At 51.6% G+C, this 20,462-nt stretch overlaps 10 protein-coding genes across 10 annotated transcripts; 5 read left to right on the top strand and 5 right to left on the bottom strand.

The window, feature by feature from the left end:
• Positions 1-86: 86 nt before the first annotated feature.
• N7510_007226 (uncharacterized protein) lies at positions 87-987 on the bottom strand (the record flags this gene model as incomplete). Its single annotated transcript, XM_056979151.1, has 2 exons — positions 87-329; positions 796-987. 2 exons carry the CDS (start codon positions 985-987, stop codon positions 87-89), a joined length of 435 nt encoding a protein of 144 aa, XP_056832194.1.
• Positions 988-1,312: 325 nt separating this feature from the next.
• On the top strand, positions 1,313-2,151 carry N7510_007225 (putative 2-hydroxychromene-2-carboxylate isomerase; the record flags this gene model as incomplete). The annotated part of the gene is made up of 4 exons (XM_056979150.1): positions 1,313-1,387; positions 1,439-1,538; positions 1,606-1,889; positions 1,948-2,151. The coding sequence occupies 4 exons, from the start codon at positions 1,313-1,315 to the stop codon at positions 2,149-2,151; spliced, it is 663 nt and encodes a 220-aa protein (XP_056832193.1).
• Positions 2,152-2,706: 555 nt separating this feature from the next.
• Positions 2,707-3,801, top strand: N7510_007224 (CobW family GTP-binding protein; the record flags this gene model as incomplete). Its single annotated transcript, XM_056979149.1, has 1 exon — positions 2,707-3,801. One exon carries the CDS (start codon positions 2,707-2,709, stop codon positions 3,799-3,801), a length of 1,095 nt encoding a protein of 364 aa, XP_056832192.1.
• Positions 3,802-4,528: 727 nt separating this feature from the next.
• On the top strand, positions 4,529-5,332 carry N7510_007223 (sulfotransferase family protein; the record flags this gene model as incomplete). Its single annotated transcript, XM_056979148.1, has 1 exon — positions 4,529-5,332. The coding sequence occupies one exon, from the start codon at positions 4,529-4,531 to the stop codon at positions 5,330-5,332; it is 804 nt and encodes a 267-aa protein (XP_056832191.1).
• A 653-nt stretch (positions 5,333-5,985) lies between these two features.
• N7510_007222 (type III PLP-dependent enzyme) lies at positions 5,986-7,402 on the bottom strand (the record flags this gene model as incomplete). The annotated part of the gene is made up of 2 exons (XM_056979147.1): positions 5,986-7,046; positions 7,108-7,402. The coding sequence occupies 2 exons, from the start codon at positions 7,400-7,402 to the stop codon at positions 5,986-5,988; spliced, it is 1,356 nt and encodes a 451-aa protein (XP_056832190.1).
• Positions 7,403-8,499: 1,097 nt separating this feature from the next.
• On the bottom strand, positions 8,500-9,604 carry N7510_007221 (protein N-lysine methyltransferase family protein; the record flags this gene model as incomplete). The annotated part of the gene is made up of 2 exons (XM_056979146.1): positions 8,500-9,076; positions 9,132-9,604. The coding sequence occupies 2 exons, from the start codon at positions 9,602-9,604 to the stop codon at positions 8,500-8,502; spliced, it is 1,050 nt and encodes a 349-aa protein (XP_056832189.1).
• Positions 9,605-9,821: 217 nt separating this feature from the next.
• N7510_007220 (uncharacterized protein) lies at positions 9,822-11,105 on the top strand (the record flags this gene model as incomplete). The annotated part of the gene is made up of 1 exon (XM_056979145.1): positions 9,822-11,105. One exon carries the CDS (start codon positions 9,822-9,824, stop codon positions 11,103-11,105), a length of 1,284 nt encoding a protein of 427 aa, XP_056832188.1.
• An 887-nt stretch (positions 11,106-11,992) lies between these two features.
• N7510_007219 (uncharacterized protein) lies at positions 11,993-13,091 on the top strand (the record flags this gene model as incomplete). The annotated part of the gene is made up of 4 exons (XM_056979144.1): positions 11,993-12,163; positions 12,219-12,239; positions 12,379-12,525; positions 12,579-13,091. The coding sequence occupies 4 exons, from the start codon at positions 11,993-11,995 to the stop codon at positions 13,089-13,091; spliced, it is 852 nt and encodes a 283-aa protein (XP_056832187.1).
• Positions 13,092-13,494: 403 nt separating this feature from the next.
• Positions 13,495-15,733, bottom strand: N7510_007218 (fungal specific transcription factor domain-containing protein; the record flags this gene model as incomplete). Its single annotated transcript, XM_056979143.1, has 7 exons — positions 13,495-13,961; positions 14,016-14,079; positions 14,130-14,344; positions 14,417-14,726; positions 14,778-15,222; positions 15,278-15,600; positions 15,650-15,733. The coding sequence occupies 7 exons, from the start codon at positions 15,731-15,733 to the stop codon at positions 13,495-13,497; spliced, it is 1,908 nt and encodes a 635-aa protein (XP_056832186.1).
• Positions 15,734-16,789: 1,056 nt separating this feature from the next.
• cym1 (pitrilysin family metalloprotease cym1) lies at positions 16,790-19,976 on the bottom strand (the record flags this gene model as incomplete). Its single annotated transcript, XM_056979142.1, has 2 exons — positions 16,790-19,556; positions 19,612-19,976. The coding sequence occupies 2 exons, from the start codon at positions 19,974-19,976 to the stop codon at positions 16,790-16,792; spliced, it is 3,132 nt and encodes a 1,043-aa protein (XP_056832185.1).
• Between the last annotated feature and the right edge of the window lie 486 nt (positions 19,977-20,462).

The following is a 20,462-nucleotide window of genomic DNA, read 5'->3' as shown; positions in this document are numbered from 1 at the left end:
CAAGTTATTTAGAAGGGCCCCCCTGTGGTCATATAACAACAGATAGAAATCCACCTCTCTCAACAGCGACTTCTACCCACATTGACTCAGAAGATAGCTTCAGTGCCGTGAACTCGCACGACTCTTCGAGCCCGTCTTTCCCACCGTCGGCTGATCACTCGCCCGATCCCACGAACGATACTCAGACCGTTCACGACGCGAGTGTCGTGCCGGGGTTCCGCGACTAGTAATGTGCGAGTGGTCTGGTTTGTGGTCCCCGTGATGTTGATGATGGCGTTGGCTGTGTTGATGATGTTGATCTTGTGGCTTTTGGCCGTCTGACTCGATGTCTGGGGAGAAGGATGGGCTGGCGAAGCGAGAAGACATGGCGGTGTATACCTTCCTGGTGGGATATTAAGGGGTGGATGGAGTTTTGACAGAAAGGTCAGTATGTATCTGGTGAAATGGGCAATAGAGCTAGCTACATGCGGTGCAAGTTTTGGTTTTCGTACTCGCTGTAGATGTGGCGGCACTGGCGATGGCAATAAATCGAATTTCATTCATTATGAGCGCACTGTGATGCAATTGCTATTTACCTGCTCGGGACAATATTCTCAAGTAACATTCTGAAGGATTCCAGGGTATGCAGAAGGATTGATAATCTAATGTATACGTGGTTTAATATAGAAGAGTTGGGCCTGCCGTCACTCGCCGTGGGTTGTTGACTCCGGATCAGAAGCGTCGTTTTCCCTCTCACCGGTTGAAGTATTTCTCAGCCAATCACTGCTCTGTGTCCGAATTCCTCGATCTTCCAACCAGGAGTGTAGTCAGCGTCAGAGCACGGCGATGGGGTTGACGGGTCCAGCCCATCGGATCGCAGAAACCACACCGACGGCCGGGGAAATATTCGCCCTGTCGCCGTCGCCGAACAATGGAGTCATCGAGACATGAGCATGAATTGGCGACGTGAAAGTCATCAGTGGCAGGACCAGTATCTTCTGTGGTCATGGTGTTAGGTACGCTGTAGAATAGGGTACGCTGTGTATAGAAGGGGTGGATTGTTGGGAAGCAAGTGGAAGGGTGAAGAGGGCGATGGAAGGCGCCAGGAACCACGGCACTCAGGCACATAACCCCTTCCTCCATATTGGATTCAACACTCAACGCGCGGAGATGAGGAACCATCGCGATCGACTCCGTACGGCTATCCCAACACCTCAACAACCTCGGCTTCATCGAGCTGAGTCATCGCGCGGGGAATCCATCCATACATACCTGCGCCCTTCTCTTTCGATTTTTGAATTATTGCATCGGACTGGAAGCATATCGCGCCATCATGTCAGCCCCCAAGATCACCCTGTACGTTGACGTCGTCAGTCCCTTTGCCTACATCGCTTTCTATGTGTTGAAGGTAAGTCCACCATCTACTCACTTGCCCTGTTGATTCTAACCCTAAACGCAGAACTCGCCCACTTTTGCTCAATGCAAGGTGCAATATGTACCCGTCCTGCTGGGAGGACTGATGCAAACTTGCGGCAACACGCCTCCAATCAGAATCAAGAGTATGGCCAAGCCCCAGACTTCTGGACGTAATAGGAATAGATTTCTCACACATTTTACTCGCTACAGACAAGGACAAGTGGATTAACGAGGAACGCTTGCGCTGGGCAAAATACTTCTCCGTGCCCATGTGCGCTACTACCCCCGAGGGCTTCCCGGTGCGCACCCTCGCCGTCCAGCGAGCTATGTGTGCCGTCTCCCAGAAGTCGCCTGCAGAGGTTGAATCTGTCCTCGATGCTCTTTACCGCTCGTTCTGGGTGGAGCGCAACTCGAAGATTGGGGAACCCGAGGGATTCACTCCTGTTTTGGAGGGTGTTCTTGGGAAGCAGGTGGCGCAGGATGTTTTGTCTGCCGTAAGTTGGATGCTTCAATCTGCGGACCCTGATCCCTCTCTAATGGTATTTTTTTTAGATGGGCCAACCGGATGTAAAGAATATCCTGACATCTAACACGGACCAGGCCTTTAAGACTGGTGCTTTTGGTCTACCGTGGTTTGAGTGCACCAACTCCAAGGGCGAGACGGAGGGATTCTGGGGCATCGACCATCTCGGTCAGGTGGTGGACTTTTTGGGTCTGGATCGTAATCTGGATAAAGGGTTCCGAGCAGTTCTGTGAACAGACTACCAGGTGCAGGTTGATTTCAGTAGTATATTAGTTGGTTAGTTTATAATAACGAATGAATTGGTTTGTCTCGCATTCCACCTTTTCAAAATCAGATCAATCCGCCTTCCACCTCGCCTGTGCATTTGCCATTGAGGAAGGAGGTGGAGCACTAGGTCCAAGAAGGTCACATTGATGACACCAGCCCTGCAGCGACGAGAAAAACAAGAGCGTTGTCAAGAGTAAAAGGTAAGTTTACTCAGTGAGCAAAAAGCGGCGTGCGAGAGCACTAAAATTGGAAGAGAAAACATTCGGGTGGGCACGGCCTAAAATCGGGTATGTATTTATTTATTTGTCAGTTAACTACTGGGAGCTAGTTACTCGGGATATTTACTGGGCGAGAAATAAACTGCCAGGGCACCTGGACCCTGTTGCCGATGTGTACCTGGAATGTTATTGCTCTATTACCAAAAGCAGTTTAGCGCATCCGCCTCTCCGATATCTCCGATAAGAAGATAATAATCGAATCGAATCTTTCTCCAACATTCAATTCCGCCCAATTCTCCCACCATGGCCCCAATCCCCATAACAATCGTCACGGGGTTCCTCGGCTCCGGCAAAACAACCCTCCTCCTCAATCTCATCCCGCAATTGCCAGCTTCCTACCGGCTCGCCCTCCTAAAAAACGAGTTCGGCGATGTGGCGATCGACTCCCAACTCGCCTCCACGCAATCAATCTCCGGCGTGCGCGAGCTGCTAAACGGCTGTATCTGCTGCAACCTGGTCGGACAACTCAGCGACGCGCTCGACCAGCTGCGCGATGAAGTGCAGCCGGACCGAATCGTCATCGAGACGAGCGGGAGCGCGTTCCCCGCCACGCTGGCGATGGAGGTGAACAGGCTGGCGCGCGAACAGGGGGGCCACTTTGTGCTCGACGGTGTGATTAGCGTGATTGATGTGGAGAATTGGGAGGGGTATGAGGATACGTCGTACACGGCTAAGTTGCAAGCGAAGTACACGGATCTGATCGTTTTCAATAAGTGGGAGAGTGTCTCCGAGCAGCGCTTCGATGTCTGCTTGGATCGGGTTGGGGATTTGGATATTGAGACGCCTTGGGTTAAGTCGGACAAGGGGAGAGTGGATAAGGGGGTGTTGTTGGGGATTGATGGTGCGCTCTTTGCGAAGGAGGCGGGCAAGCATGGTCTAAATGGGGTGGAGCATGGGCATGGCCACGAGCACAAGCATGACCATCAGTCCGAGGTCGAGGTGCTTTCTGTGATGCTCAAATCATCCTCGTCGGAGGAGACAATCGACATCCCTGCTTTGGAGCAGCTCCTTTCCTCGGTCCCGAGAGAGGAAGTCTACCGCATCAAGGGGATCATGCGCTGTTCTACTCAAAACCCACCGGCAGAGTCATCCGATAATCTCGAGGCGCGCCAGAAATCCGACTCTTCTGCCTGTCAGTACTATATCCTGAACTGGGCCTTCGGACGCTGGACGTGCACCCCTTCGGCCGTGACCTCCGAGTCTGCTGACCCCACGGTGGTCTCTCGCATGACGTTCATCTGTGCTCGGTATGAGTCCACAAAGTGGAAGAAGAAGCTCGAGGCTGGCGGGCTTGTGCAAGCAAACGAGGCCGATTTGACTGTGCAGAAACTGGCCTAGGACGCCGGGATGTGTCAAGCGCCGTGGAGCTGGCTCCGCGAGAGCCGAAGCATTTTCCCTGGCGGAGATTTCTTTCTGTGTTTTGATGCATTACGATATCATATTTAGAGCAACGTTGATAGATAGAGCACATATAGACAGGGTCGCTCGACATCAGTTTCACCACTTTATTCTCTTCATTTCATTCCCGAACTCTATTTTGAATCACGCGATACCTATTACAGCTACCCTGCCCCTGAAATGTATTTTTGGCAGTAATCTCGTACGATAGTAATTACGATTTGGGAATTAAAGACCTTCAAGTTCAGCCACGGGCTGTATCAATCTCACTCCGATCTCATCTCTTATTCTTAACTGGCTGGCACTGTGGTTGAGCCCTTTGCGACAGTACGGCCGCTCGATACCTCCGGAGCGCCTGGTTCGTCTGCTGTCAGGACTCTATATTACTGATACGAAGGCTGAGTGAAATTCCAAATTTTTAAGCTTCATAGTCCCAAATCCTGCGTTAACCAGTATAAACAACGGTCCATACATAGCTAGCGCCTAAAAATGAGAATCTCAGCCTTCTCGCTCCACTTTAGTGCTGACGCTGACAGCGAGAGGAATAGAAAAGCCTTATATTCGGGAATCCCCTTTGTCACTACAACTTCGTATCCTCATTCTTTCTGCAACCGCACTCTCAGGAGCCATTATCTTTTGTTTAGTCTTCCGAAACCATTCACGTGCGATGCGCTTCTTTGAAAATAATGTCGTCGCTGATCAGACGAGCCGAAGCTCTATGCAAGTGATTGGTGCCGGTCTCCCTCGTTGTGGAACAAGCTCTCTGCAAGCCGCTCTTGAATCGCAACACATCGGTCTGACTCCATGCATGCACTTCGTGCACATTGCGCCGAACGCCGAACGCGGGGACATCGTCCTAGCTGCACTCCGGGAGAAGGACACTACACGGCGTCACAAGCTACTCTATAAACTGTTTAATGGTTTTCAAGGAGCCACCGATTTCCCTTCGTCCATGTTCACGGATGATCTTATGGACATGTATCCGGACGCTAAGATCGTGCTGAACAAGCGGCCTGGTGGCGGCCGCCCGTGGGTCCAGTCGATCCAGCTGCTCACCTTCGCAGCCTCACCGGTGTACCACGTTCTCGGCTTCTTATGGAAGACCGACCGTAATGTGGCTGCCATGTGGCGCGAGGTTATGAAGCTCTGTCAGAGCAAACTGAATCTAACTGCGGACGAGCTTTTGACCGTAAAGCATTATGATGCGCATAATGCTTGGGTTCACGCCGAGGCACGAAAGCGCGGGCGAGAGGTCTTCGAATTTGAGCCTCAAGAAGGATGGGAGCCTTTGTGCGCATTTCTTGGCAAGCAGGCACCAAGAGACGACGAGCCTTTTCCTCGCCGCAACGATGCTTCTGAGGTTCGAATGGTCGTGAGGATTCTCTATGCTCGGGGTGCAATCTCCTGGCTTGCACTAGTTGGGGTGGTATATGGCACAGTAAGATGGCTTGTGAACGGGCAGTTATTCTAGCCCATTAGTTCACAGATTGCAATGCTCAATATGAGAATATAAGGGTCAGTTTTTGATTGCATTAGGAACCGGGAGATCCTCGATGTATGATGACAGGACTGTGCCAAGATCAATTGCAACTTGATGAAGAGATTGAGGGCGCTGATCGAGTTATAAAAGCGTAGTTGACCAATGAGCAATGACATTCATCATAATAATTAGTTTGGGCCTTTTGGCCTAGGACTACAGCCTTACAATACGTTTCTAGACTCTGAAATTCGCTAAATCAAGATAGACTAGCATGTTTCAATAGAGCTCGGGAAATAATCGAAGCGAATAAAGTTGGTGGAATTGATTTCGAGCGCGTCTGTACTGATAAATCAGAGTTACATGCCAGAGACATCTTGCTACACCTGACTGTTTTGAGAGAAACGGTTATGAATGAACTCAGAAAAATAACGAAGAACCCAGTTCTATTCTATTTTTGTTCTTTTTAAAAGGTAGATTGCAATGCAACACGATCACGCAAATCACATATTAAGTCAACCCCGTCTTAAGGAAGACAAGCAACAAAAATATTTCCAAACAGAAAGGACCCGAAACAGACAACGAACGACATGGGCGAGCAGAAAAACCAGGAGGGAAGAAAGCACACAGCACAAGGACCCAACTAGTTAATAGTTGAGGAGAGCAGAAGCACCAGTCTCGCTGGAAATATAGATCACCTCGTGGTTATCGGAGAACCCATTGAAACGAGTAGCGCTGCACTTGGTGTAGGCGCCCATATCCTCAAAGTAGAGCCAGTCGCCCGCATTCAGAAGACCCGGCAGGTCGATGCGCTCGGAGATGACGTCGATGCCGTCGCAGGTCGGGCCCCAGATCGAGTACGAGATGCTCTCCGAAGTCGCAGGATTCGGAGAGCCCCGGGAGGCAGGCTGGTCCGCGGCGCTGGTGAGAACCTGGGCCACGGGGTGCTGGTGGTCGAAAATAATGTTCGAGAAGTTGCCGTAGACGCCGTCATTCAGGTACAGCATGTACGCATCGCGGGAGGGGTCCAGCGGGTCCGGGACATCGCGCCGCGCGATGACATTGGCAGCGAGGGTGAACGCGCTGGCGACGTAGTAGCGACCCGGCTCGGCGATGATGCGGATGTGCGGCGGGAAGTAGCTATCTAGAGCATCGCTCAAGATACCGGCAAACTTCTCGAAACTCGACTGGCAGAAACCACCGCCGACATCCAGGGTGTGGAGTACGTGGCCCACTTCCTCAGCCTGGTCGAACACCAGTCGCGCATCCTGGACCGCCTTGAGGAAAGCAGTAGGGTCCTCTGCGCCGGAGCCAACGTGAAAGCTGACGCCGACAACCTTGAGTTCGAGCTGGTGTGCCAGCTCGAGCAGCTGCTGGGCCACATCTAGGGAAGCGCCGAACTTCATACTCAGCCGGCACAGGCTGGTAGAGTCATCCGTCAGAATGCGGAGGTACAGCTCGGCGTCGGGGAAAGTCGCCTTGATCTTGTACAGCTCGTCGGCATTGTCAAAAGTCATCTGCTTGACGCCTGCCTCGGCGGCGAACCGCAGGTAGGACTTGGTCTTGCAGGGCTGGGCATAGATGATGCGGCTTGGCTCGATACCGGCCTGCAGAGCCAGTTCGATCTCAGACTTGGACGCACAATCAAACCCATTTCCGAGCTCGGCCATGAGGCGAAGAACCTCCGGGTCCGGGTTACACTTGACCGCTGTGGATGGCGGTTAGTAAATATTGCCTGGAATTTGGGACTAGATCAGAACGGGACTTACCATAGAAGGGCTTGACGCGACCCAAATTCATCTTCCAGCGCAGGTGCTGGCGGTACACCTCGCCCATGTCCGCGACATAGAACGCATCCTCCTCCCCAGGGCCACAGCGGTCCACATCCACCTCGGTGGCCCGTTTCTTCAGCACATCCAGAACCAATTCCTTGGCCGTCAACCGAGATTGCAACAAGTCGTCCTCTCCATGGCTGCTAACCTGACCGTGATGGTCTAGACTATTAAGATAGTCCTGTTTGATGGTGCATAGTTCAGCATGCGATACACATGCAGTCGGGGCCATAACCGTGCAGCTGCGACTCGGCACGATATAAGAGAACAACAAAGAAGTATAAGATCAATCAATCAAGTAACGCGGCTGCGTGTTAGGGAGGACGATAACCGTCACAACCGTAGTTGACTAGACCAAGTCTCCAAGACCCTTCCTCCTGAAGAGGAAGGAACTTCAGAGTAGTCCTATGCGGCAGCTCAAGGGTAGAAGAATTGACCGGTGGTGGAGTCAATGGGCTGAAAAAAGGCGCACCGGACGAAAGCTCAGAAGCCTGTAGCAGGAGGAGGAATGTTGTTAAGCGTGTCGCGGGGTCGTCGGGTCGAGACAACTTGACGGAGGAGCACAAGCGAGGCTACGGGAGCCGTGGTGAGCGGATTGATTGTTGCCTTTGGAGGGGGGTTTCCAAAGGCAGAGGGAATAAACTTGAGAATCTGAACCGCGGGTCAGCTGGGGCGAAATAGTGATGATCAAGAGAGACGATGGAGGAAGAAGGAGGGGGAGAGAATAAAAGGCGGCCAGTCGTGAGTTACGTCGGAGGGGCAGTCAGATTTTTTTTGGGTTTGGAGTCGGGCCAGGGCAGGGTAGCTTGGGTTTAGGGCATTATTGGAGGAACACGCACGGACAACACACGCAGAGGTGTTTTTTTCTCTCCACAAACAAATCCTGCCAACAAAAAAAAAGACTCACTAGCAGAAATAATAATAGGTCGTGGAGGAGACGAGCAAACACATAGAGATGACGCTCCGGGGAAAGGTTGCACTACCTCACGTAATCACCCGAACCGGAGTGCTTGGGCTCGCTGAGTCCAGGTACGACTATGCCTAGGGTGGCCAGACCGAACAGTGAGCGATTTCTTCGCGCAGGAACTAGACCCGGCCGGTCGAATTGGTTCTATTTTTATTACAGTTATTTGTTTTACTAACATTATTTACACAGCCGGACTGCTGTTGTCCGACCAGGGATTGATTGTGTCACCGTAGAGCAGTGGCCAAGGAAGAAAGCTCTCGGGAACCGCTCCCCGCGAACTAGCCAGCGAAAATCATGACGCACAACAGTGGGACACCACCAGATCAGTCTGTTAGCGTAGATCCATTGGTCACACAGATCCCTCATCGGCTGTAGCAGTACAATTCGATCTGATCGACTTGGTCATGCTGTGAGGGAAGCGGGATGCGGTCCTGGAGGCACTGGAACGCTGCGGATTGCATCAGATCGAAAAACACCGTTTCGCTGTCGTGCCGCCTCTTCAGGGCCACCAAGATGATCGCCCCCGGCGAGCTCCGGACCAAGCGGTCCAGCGTAGAGACCAGCGCGGGCAAGCTGTCGACATTGTAGGTACAGTCGGACAGCAGGATCAGATCGATAGCGTTGCGACAGAGACCATCGGGTGGCGGTTTGTTCCAATCGAGAGACTGATAGTAGACTGTCGACTTGGGGGCCGGTCGGGCAGCATTGATATTCCGTGTGACAATCTCCTCGACTTCGGGGAGGTCTGTGAGTAAGACGGAGCAGTGGGGGTGCAGCTGGGCGAGGGCAATGCCCACAATGCCACATCCGGCTCCCAGCTCAATCACCTGGAGAGGGGTTTGGCGTGGGTGCTGTAAGAGGTGGCGGAGCGAGGGCATTCCCTCTGATGCTCCGCTGATTATTTGATGGAGGTATATTACTGAGGCGAGCGCCGCATCCCTGTCATTTGCTGTTTAGATGCTGGTCCCATTTAGATGGTTGGAACTTGGCTCACCAGATATGCCGAGCAATGCTGTTGCCAGTCTCCTCGGAAATGCAGAGGTCCGATGTTTGGGATTCTAGGCTGTCCCCGAGACTGAACCGGCGTTCAATCAGCTTTTCAGCCGGCAATTGCGCCGAGATTGGGGTACTCCAGCCCGAGACCACTAATGGGATTGGGCATAGTGAGTCTTTGACAAGCGACTGAGGGCCCAGAGGCCGAACAGTCAACACCACGGGTTGCTGTGCAAGGCCACGACGCAACTCCAGAGAAATTGGAAGCTCACGTTTCCCAGCTTGCCATGTCAGGGACTTCGAGCTCAGGATTTTTGAGGAATGAGAGATAGCTAATTCTGCGATCAAGTCCACATCCTGGGCCAGGAATGCATCTCCAAGATCCGTGGTGATGCAGAACAACGCAGACACAACAGAGGACCCCTTCTGCTGCTGGACTCGGGGGGTCTTGAGGAAGCGAATATAATAGACCATGATATAGAGCGACAGACCCTGAGTGTCTGCCAAACCCAAACAGCGGATCTCACGTGCCGCGCTGACTAACGTCAGATGACATCGTCGGTTGCGTCGTCTTGGCTTCCTCCTCACCCTTGCCTGGGTTGACCCCGTTGACTCCAAGGGATCCCTTCTTCAATGTCGCCGATGCCAGTGAATAACCAACACTTTCTGCCCCTTGCGCTGCCCATCCAAGATGATGCGCCCGCGCGACCCTCGCATCCGCCAGCGGATCAACCAGATCTCACATAACCTCGAATCGGCAAACGAGACCGCCCAGGAAGGTATCTACACCTTTTCGCATAATTACATATCGCCGTGCTTTGCTTCCCTCGGTACCTGCGTGTACGCCTGTACCGCGCCCTGTCTCCCAACTAGAGAAGACCACTTGCGACGACGACGGCGCGGCCGTGCCGAGGCTGTATTTGACTTCTACGACGATTGGGACAATGAAGATGCGGATGATACTTTACTTGGTTGGGGAGCGGGAGAACTCGATCGTCTCTTGGCAGGGAGTGGATTGGCACAAGGCACCGCGGAGCAGCCACGTCGGCCGCGGAAAATGAGCTATGGCACGCGCAATTCCAGGCGGAGAAGCACAGTGCATATCCCGGACAACCGCCCAGATCCAACCATTATTCCCAGCTCGTCATTACTCGGCTTCCTTGAACGATTTCCATGGAGATTTGGCGCGCGCGGTGTGAAGTACCGTCCCTCAGCGGCCGATCTGCAGGAGCAGCCGTCGGGTTTGCATCGTTTCGCGCAGGAAGAGGAGCCTTTGATGGAGGCTGCCGACGAAGATCTCATCCGCTCCTATAATAGTCCCAATGGAAGGAATCGGAGTGCAACTCAGTCTTCGCTCGGGACGACAAATTCACTAAGCTCACGCGGCGATTTGATCCCCAGCGACGAAGAAGAAGATGCAGTACCACTAGATGACGAATTCGCATTTGTGCTTGGCCACCGAGGTACTGGTTTAGAATACGAGGACCAGTCCGGGCCGAAATCAGAGATGACGAAATCCGCCTCGGGCACTTCCAGCTTAGCGGGGACGTCGTCCAAGAAGAAGGCAAAGAAGAAGAAGAAGAAGCGGTCTACTAAATCGCCAGCATCAGATGTGGCAGTGGTGCAAGGGCTTGATACCCCTTCGATTGCAGATTTGAAATTGGAAGAACAGCACGCTGCATTCGAAGAAGAATCAGCAATCCAAAAGAGACGGGCTGTCGCACACGAGCTGGCCTTGAGCCGCGGCCTTGAAGATGAAGTCGATCCTCATTCGGTCACTTCTGCTCAACCCACCCGGTCGCCCACTGGATCTTCGCCTTTGGTCAGCCCAACTGTGGAAAGACCAAGTCATGCCAGGCAATGGAGTGACTCGTCCAGTCGAAGATTCTCTGGCTACCAATCCGAACCCTTCCCTTCTTTTGAGGCTGACTCCCCTAAACAGCCTAGCGGCACCGATATGGATGGACCACACTAAACCGTGGATTGCGTCCATTCCTCAGCCTTCTATTCTAGCTGTACGATATGACGAGTAACTTGCTTCTTGTACCTTCTTATACCCCTGCGTGCGAACAAGCTAGGACGATGACTTGGTGTTGGATCTTGGCTTGAATATACCAATTTACTTTATATGAATATCACTTTTACAGTAGTCAGTCCTACATGGTACGTGCCGAGTTTTACTCGCCGCTCGCCGGTTTTTGCTCAGTGGGTAAAACTGATTGAGTTCAAAGATCTCAAGGTCGGTTACTTTGGCTATGTGAGCTGGATATTGGATCCAGATATCGGGTCCAAGAACAGTATTTTGAATTACAGGCCCAGTAAAATATGAAGTCAAGCAGAAAGATCGAGATAGTCAAATGCCGAAGGGGGAAGAATTTTTCGTCAATATGTGACCATTGTTTTGTCTGAGTTGACTTAATCATATCTTGTCACACAACACATTAAATGGCCAAGAGCCAATTGAATACCTTTGCAATCCAGTCTGGCTCCTCAAATAGTCAAGTTGGTGCCAGAAATAGCAGCTGTCAAGTTTAAGGACGACAAAATCAACTCGAATGAGAGAAGATATATAGCCTGGGCGGTCTCCGCCAGCTTCAATTGTCTGCATTCTTTTCCTGGATGAAGAGCGACGGGTTTTTCACCGCAAGCAGCCCTCATGGCAGCCGTGTAAGGTTTGCAATAAATTATATTCCCATCATCCTTAATAGTCTACCTTATCGAAGGCCAATACCGGCTAGATGGCGTCTCTGCCCCACAGCACGTGGGGCCGTCGTCAGCTCTTCTGCTCCGATTCAACTTCCACTCACCTCGGAATAGACAAAGGTTCTATTAAACCCTCTCCAGTTACAGAGGAGACCAGCCATGGCGAAATCCGAGACTGAACTTCGTTCGATTCTCGACGGAGGATTCGATCGGGAAAGGTTCCCCTGGTACGTGGCGGATCTAGAGGAGGTTCCTGAGCCGGCCAAGACTTTGCTAGAGAAGTACAGCAAGATCTCGCCGGGGGAGGTGGTGCACCATGTGAAAACAGTCGTAAGGATTGCCTTGACTAACATTATGATTGTGGATACTGACTGTTCTCCCATAGCGAGATCGGGCTTTCTCTGTGGTGAGTGATGTTGACATTCCATGTCGGTAGTGAGATCAATTTTTTATTCTTGAGGCTATCGCTTTGTCACTAGTGGACATCTACACTCTTTCAACCTGATTTTTCACTATAAGAACATTCACTGAAATACCATGAATAGTTCCCATACCCCTGCATCGGCTCGTTCCGCTTCTTGGACATGAGCGTCCCTCAATCGCCACATTACTCCGAGATTCTAGAACGGCTCAAGTCTGGCCAGAAGCTGCTGGACGTAGGCTGTGCAGTTGGACAAGAGCTGCGTCACCTGGTAATCTGCTCCTACTATTCGCAACTAGAACTTTCGTTAATCAAGAAACACAGGTCTTCGACGGCGTACCTTCAGAGAACCTCTACGCATCTGACCTCCGCCTTGACTTCTTCGAGATAGGTTACGACCTCTTTGCGGATCGTGACAGTCTGAAGTCCCAATTCATCAGCGCAGACATCTTCGATGATAACTCCGACTTAGTAAACACGCTAACCGGCCGAGTCAACATCATCAATGCCGCGTCCTTCTTCCATCTCTTTACCTGGGATCAGCAGATCACTATTGCCAAGCGGGTGGTTAGCTTGCTTTGTGCACAGCCTGGGTCTTTGTTGATTGGACGGCAGGTTGGTCGACAAGACCCGCTAAATCAAGAAGCTGACGAGAAACACTACCGGCATGATCCATCGACGTGGAAGAGGCTTTGGGATCAGGTTTCAAAGGAGACGGGCACGAAGTGGGATGTTCAGGCTTGGATGGAAGTATGGGAGGGCCCTGATCGAGCCATGAGAAGCTTTCATGGCGGAGTGCAGACTTTCAAGTTGAGATTTGCTGTTAGGAGGCTGTAGACTTTTTTTTTAGCTTATTATTTGATGAAATGCTTTGTGGTAGAAGGCTTGAGATGGATCGAAATGCTTACGAATATGTGGATCTGGTTAGGTATCGAGCTAGGGGCATGGATGCAAATACATGGACGGTGGACTGGTCGACTAAGTCGAGAAACAGATGACGCATCTTTGAAAGGATATCTAGCTTGGATCGAGAACTTGGAACAAGAGAGGCATGGCAATTGGACAGATAAGAGCTTTTGGAGATCTTGAAATGAGGGAGAAATTTATGATACTACTGGGTATTTGTTTCTTTCCATATAGAATCCCAACGATGAATTACCCGGCCAATTCACCATTCACCAGTAACACCTATGAATCGAACGAAAAACTTCAAACCACTGAAAGACCAAAGTTCGATATATTACATGAGAGAACCGCCATGTTGTGCACTATTCTCATTCTCAAAAAGCCGGTTCAGCGTCGTCGGTAAGGCACCCTGTATATGCCCGGCGACATTCCACTGCGTATTCGCCGCAAAAGATTGGGGATTGTTTACCAATAGGCTGGAGTCATATTGAACAGGTGCGATTCCAGACTGCAGTTGCGAGGGAGGTTGTTGCATATTTACAGATTTGTGAGACGAGGTGAGTTGAGATGAGTCTTGGAATAGCCATGGAGGATTGGCTAGCGACATGATCTCCTGGTCAAATATTGTCCATGAATCCTCGGGATTTGGGAGCGGGAAAGGTAGGGCTGCGCTGCTGTCTGGTGGCGTGTGCATGGTTTGAATTCCGGATTCGAGACGGCGAGATAAAACGGTGTGGATGCTTACTGCAGACTGGTGACTTAGTTGCAGGCTGTGTAGGTGTGCTTGGATGAGGTTGAGGTCTGTATATCCGGTATGTTAGTCGAGATTCATTTCCAATAATAAATAGTTCATACCATCCGGATGCGTCATGCCATCTTCAACACCTCGAAGGAGTAGAAGGGCTGCCCAGGTGATCATCTATGCATAATCAGACAAGTTTCGTCAATTTCGGGACAGGCCGTACTCACTACTAAATCCCAGTTAGACCAAATACTAGCATCATCTTGCCGCAGCTTCAGGACTGCCCGCGCTGAAACAAGTAGCTCATGTCGCTCGCCAGCACTAATATTTGCAGACCCTAGGTCAAATCCCCGAGCAGGGTGATATATGGAAAGCACATAGAGTTTGTGCAAATGATACTGCAGAAGAATGAGAATACCTTGTCGATCTGACGGAGATGGTTCTAAGGCAGCAAGCACGCACTTTGTTAGTTTGTCCATGGTCAAAAAGAATATTCATGTAGCCTAGCACTTACCAACCGCTCCATTATATCTAACCAGCCAGTCGTCAAGCTTGCGCGCCCAAAGTCGGATAACCTTGGAATCATGCTCGGTAAAAGGCGTTCGAACTACGGGCATGGAGTCGGCGACGTCTGCGTTGACAGAACTCCATATCGTCGGGAGTCCACGGCCGACAAAATGGCTCATTCCGTAATGCATCATTTCCGCAAGACCTTGAAAGGCATTTTCCTGGTGGCTGTCCAGACGTTGGAGATCTGGATTTGGTGGATGGCGCGGGAGCAGTGGATACGACATATGCATTGAAGCGTGCTCTATATCAATTACCTATGAGGAGGTCAGTGAACCGCATCTGGAGAACTTGAAAGACTGTCTTACTTGGAGACCAGAAAACAAGCCACGCCAGTCCTGTACCGTTGTTTCATCCATTTCAGAAGGACAGTGGTCCAGCCAGAGACGGTACGCCATTGCGATCCATGATCCGGTGGCATCGATATAGGCTTCTGAGCTCAGGCTGGCCATTATTAACCCAAGGATATTGTGAAATGCCTTGCACTTTGTAGCTGGTGGAGGCTGATCTTGCTCCGATTCATCATAGTTACCCTCCGACATATGTGAAAGATTAGGGTGCGGAAATGGAATGACCAGCTCAGCAATGGCACTGCATGTCGCTGCAAAATACCCCGCCTCTAATGACGCAAGCTCCGATGATGAATGGTGCAGCGCAGAGATATAGAGGACTGAAGCAAGCAGTAACGGCGTCGGAGAAGCAAAAGCGCCACGGTCAGTGAGAAAGTGAAGAAGCGGTAGATTGTTCAGAAACCTAGAACACCATTAGCAAGGTTGTTGCATATAATAGCATTGGGGAAATTGCATACGAGCTCCATAACTGCTTGACAAGAGGTCGAGACCATATACGTTCGTCCGGCGGCGGGCGGGTAATAATTCTCAGGTGCGCAATTGCTTTCCACACACCATGAAGAGGAACATCATCCAACTCCGCTTCAGGACTCATATAATGCATATCATGAGAATGAGAAGGGGACGAAGCTGCCTCATCATAAAGATATTGGCTGATGCCCAGAGCGGCTTCGATTCGATCCAGCCGGTTCAGAATAGTGTTGTGGTCCTGGGTCACCGAAGACTGCGAGGCACGTAACTCCTTCTGGGATTCTTCAACTAGTTCATGGATAGCCGCAGCCTATAGTAACTGTAAGCTATCATACTTTGCTGAGTCTAATATTACATACATTAGCACGAGGCTTGAACACACAAGTCGTCTTTGTTTGGCGACATCGCCGACACGGAGGTGGGCCAGCGACCTCACATTTCATCTGGCAGACGACGTCAGTTCACAAGTTCCGACATTGGCTACTATCAGTGAATATTACCTTCAGTCGCCGGCAATTGACTTCATTCCCATAATCATTAGTTAGCTCTGCTCCACAACAACCCAAACCCATGTGGTAAGGCTGCCCCTTTTTGACTTACCGCATGCTTTCGTCGGCTTGGGGCCGAGCACGACAGACCCCGACTGCTTCATGATAAACCCACACACAAGAAATTGAGCTCCTACATGGCCCTGGATTTCATTTTAACAAAGGTAGGATGAAGAACGCATCTGTAGTGCTGATCGTGACGTTTCAACGGCCCTGCACAGCCGAGACACGTGAGATGGGGCCAACTCGTATTTTCTCCGCTTTCTGCGCCAGTTCGTTTCTATTGGACTCGTTTTAGGGTTCTTCAGTGCGAAATAAATGAACTATTGGGGTCGGAATTAAATTTAAGGAAAGGATCTGTTCTTCTGCAGGATTATAGCTAGTTATGTAGCTACAGAAATTAAGCGAGGTTGAAAAACACTGCCCCAACGCCATGTTTTAACACATACATCTACGCCAGCAAGGCAGAAGGGGTGGTTACATCCCGGGTTATAGTGCCGAGTTATGTTCTCGCGTTTTTAGTCCGCCTTGCGTAGGCTGAAAGAGGGATGTTTCAAGGCGGTTCTGGGAAACGGAGTCAGGAAGTGTACCGCAAGAAAAGGTCTTGGGCTCACATTCCCTACTGCTCTTGCGCTTGCATCCGGGAACGGATGCCACATCTGTCAACCAAAGGGGGTGACTGGTTGCAGGGGTGTGTGATTCAGCTCTGGTGCTCGAAAGCACGTATAGATCTTGCAGCGCGTTCAATGAAGGATGGGAGAGGAAGAGTGAGAAGACAGGGGATCTATATAGCAGTTATATGTGTAGTGTACAGGGAAGTGTGCAGGATGATAAAAATACACGGGGACAAATAGACAGGGTATCGAGGTGATAGTACACTTTCCTTCGACCAGGTCTTGACGGCAACATGTTGCCACTCAATGTCCTGGCAAAAGGAAGAATAGGGCCTGCCTATGAAGATGCGGCAGCATTGTTCTGGAGATCCATGGACAGCTTGCGCACCTCCCATTCGGAACCCGCCCAGTCCTTCTTCTCACCCAGCACGCAGGTGGCTTGTCGAGAGCCATTGACCAAGAATCGGTCGGCTGCCTGGTTCACGTCTTTGGCCGTGACATCCAAGACCTGCTCTCTCCAGCGCTGGTCCATTTCATGAGTGACACCGCTCATGAAGTAGCGACTGCCCTCTTCATCCACGCTCATAGGCGCATCGAGACCCTGGAAGATGCCAAGTTTGGCTTCTTCGATCTCCCGATCGGACCAGGCACGGTCCCGGGCGAAGATTCCACTATTTTGGAAAACCTTCAGGGTGTTGAGAGGGTTGGGATCACGGTAGCTCATAAAAGTGAAGATACCCTTGATAGGACCGTTGCTGGCGCCGGCACCGTACGCGCCACCCTTTTCGCGAATTTCGGGGTGAAGATAGTTGTGAGTGAGGAGTTGCGAAAGGACGCTGAGGGGTGCGCTGGACGGATCGACAAATGGTACTGTTTGCGTGGCCAGGCCAGAGTAATAGACCTTATAAGGGAGATCATAGAAAGCCTTGTCGGCTGACTTGAAGCTCAAGTTGGTTGCGGTAAAACTCGGGGGGCGGATCTGAGGCAGCTTGCCAATCCACTTCTGCAGAACTGACTCGTTGCGAGAAGCGCTCTCCGCTTCGCAGACCATGCGGACACGGAAGCTTGGGGTCTTGCTGATAGCAAACGACTGGATCAGACGGAGTTTCTCGATCAGCTCCTGGAGACGTTCAGGGGATGACTCGGCATCACGAAGCAGGTTCGCTGTCGCCTGCAACTGCTCCAACCCAGACTGCTGTTCCTGCACCCAGAAACTCCGCGAGAGACTGGCAGCCGCTGCATTCACCGCATATCTGTGACCAGTGCCAGCAACGGCATCTAGCGCACCGTTGGTAGCAAGGCGCAGGAGTTCCTGGATCAAGGCCGGCGCCGCAGGGCTCGTGAAGTCGGTCTCAGTCATCAAGGTCGAAATCATTTCCAGCATCTCGGGAATATTCTTGTCCAAGGCGTACCCAGAAAACTGCATGCCTTCATTGAACTTGTCGAGCTGAGTCGGGGATGAAACGAGGAAGGACGAAGTTGAGATTCCTCCGGTCTTCAATTTGATCAAGTCCTCCCACTGCTCCATAGACCTGTTGGCCGTACCCAGTCGCATAACGCAGTCGTTAAATAAGGGCATCAACAACCGCAAGTCATCGGGCAAATCTTCAAAGGCATTCAAGGCCTGGAAGTAAGTCAGGCCGTTGGTGGGGGCCTCGCGCCAGACCACATCGATATCGTCGACACGGGACTCGCGAACCGGCTTGCGCTCTTTTTCCCTTGATATATCCTTGACTCGCAGAGACGGGAGACAGCTCAAGTCTGCGTTGTGGGCGTCTTCCTGGATCTTGAGCAGCTTCAGCTCCTCTTCACCAAGCTTAGTGAGAGCATTTTCGACCGAGCCATGCTCTTCAATAAGCTGGGCAAGCTTCGTCTCCTTTCTCACTGCCTCCTTCTCGTCCAACTCCTTGTTGAAGGTGGGTGAGCCAACCATGGTAAATGTCACACACTGATCGTTGATGAGGTATTTCTGCACAAGAGACTCGAGATATCCGGGTTGTGCGTATCGCTCCTTGAATTCCTCAATGACGTCGTTCCAAGCCAGCTCTTTCATCGGGTTGGTACCGTTGAACCAGGAGGAAATGGTCTTCTCCATCACCCCTATTCCAAAGTTTGCTGTTTTGTGTCGCAATGCCAATTCCAGCTGATGGAGGAAGCCGCGCACCTTCTCCTCACTGAATCCAGCCGACACAGACTCGCGGAAGACGTTCTGGATCGTCTCTTTGACGGTGGCGGCTTCCGCCTCACCAACTCCTGTGACACCAGCAGAGAAGATGGGGACCTTGCCGGAGGGATCCAGGCCGGTGTTAGGGGTGAAGGAAGAGCCAAGTCCACTTTCAATAAGCGCCCGATACATGGGCGAGCCATATCCATCAAGCAGAAGCGAGGAGATGATGCCAACGGAAAATGTCTCCACGATATCGGTCGAGTCACCCATGTACCATGAAGTGGAAGTCTTGTACTGTTTGTCTTCACTAGCGAATGTATCGATAGGTCCAGGAACGGTGATATTCAGAGACCCGTGGCTGAGATCCAGCGGCAATTTGACAGCTTTGTCGGCCTGTCCTTTCTCGAATCCATCCAAGACAGCTCCAATCTGCTTGAGATGGCCATCCAAAGGCATGTCTCCGTATGTCAGGATCTTGGCGTTGCTCGGGTTGTAGTTGCGCTTCGAGAATTCCGACAGCTGTTTGTGAGTGAGGTCCGTGATATACTCCGGGTCCCCACCTGAGTTGTTCATCGCTGGGAAGATGCTTTCCTTGAAGCGGATGTAGTAGAGATAGTTTGCGTCCGACATCTGGCCTTTCATCTCGTTGTACACCACTCCCTTGAACACGATGTCCTCCAGTTGCGGCTTCTCTCCTGACGCTGCCTGCAAGGCACGCGGGTCCTCGGGACCTAGTCGCCATCCTTCCTGTCTGAAATCCTCTTCCTTGAGGAGGGGGTGTAGCGTGGCATCGAGGTAGACGGACAAGAGGTTTTGAAAATCCTGCTGGTTGGTTGTCGCAAAGGGGTATGTGGTGTGGTCCGAGGAGGTGAAGGCATTCATGAAGTTCGAAAGAGAGCGCGGAAGCATCTTAAAGAACGGATCTCGGATTGGATACCTAGGCAGCAGTTAGCAAGGACCGGTGCAGTCACTCTCAAGGTGCGGCAGCTCACTTTTCACTACCACAAAGGGTGGTGTGCTCCAAAATATGTGGAACCCCAGTGGCATCTGGAGGATTGGTCTTGAAGCCGATTCCAAAGACATTGTTCTTGTCGTCGCGCGCCACATGAAGGTAGTCCGCGTCGGTCTTGTCGTGGGTGAGTCGCACCGCGGTCAAATGCAGCTCTGGGACATGCTTCTTCTCCTGAATGGTAAACCCATGCAATTTGTCACCAACCTTGGGAAAGTTGTCGAGACTAGTCACAGTGGAAGCACTTCGGTTGCATGTGTTCAGGGCAATGGTAGATCGTGGCAACCGGTTAGACAGGGTCTGGCGCAGCACGGTGGCCCTGCTCTGACCTAATAATGAGCGCAGCATGGTGTGACAGCTCTATAACGAGGGAATGGATGGACAACTGCCTATTAACATCCCCTAGGAGTGATGTCCAGAACGAGTGTGGCCAATCCAGAATATCTGAGCTGCCGAACAGGAAAAGACCACTGGGCTGACTCAGCCGAGTCCCCCGTGACTAAGTTCGGTGCCTGCACCTCCGGAAGCTGCGGTCGGGTGTGCAGCCAGGGTGTGCTTGTTTCCTGCTATTCGTTCTCCTCTGGCACACTGTCCCTATACTTCCTAGCTGCATTAATTGGCGGGGGCCTGTATACATTCGTCCCAGTGCCTGGCTGAGTGAACTCGTCGTCGATGACTAAGGTCCCCCTCCGAGTTCTGCGAGAGAACGAACCGCTGTTCCTTCGATCCCGCTCACAGTTCCGCCAACCCAGCCTCGTTCGCCGTCCCAGAGTTACTGCTCATATCTGCGCCGCTTGGCTCTGGGATCCCTCCTACTCGACCACCAGCACTAGC

Source organism: Penicillium lagena, assembly GCF_028827675.1.
Source record: "Penicillium lagena strain IBT 129212 chromosome Unknown utg000005l_segment0_segment0, whole genome shotgun sequence".
Classification (NCBI taxonomy): Eukaryota; Fungi; Ascomycota; class Eurotiomycetes; order Eurotiales; family Aspergillaceae; genus Penicillium; species Penicillium lagena.
The sequence above is the reverse complement of the archived record's forward strand: the minus strand, read 5'-3'. Positions and strand labels throughout refer to the sequence as shown.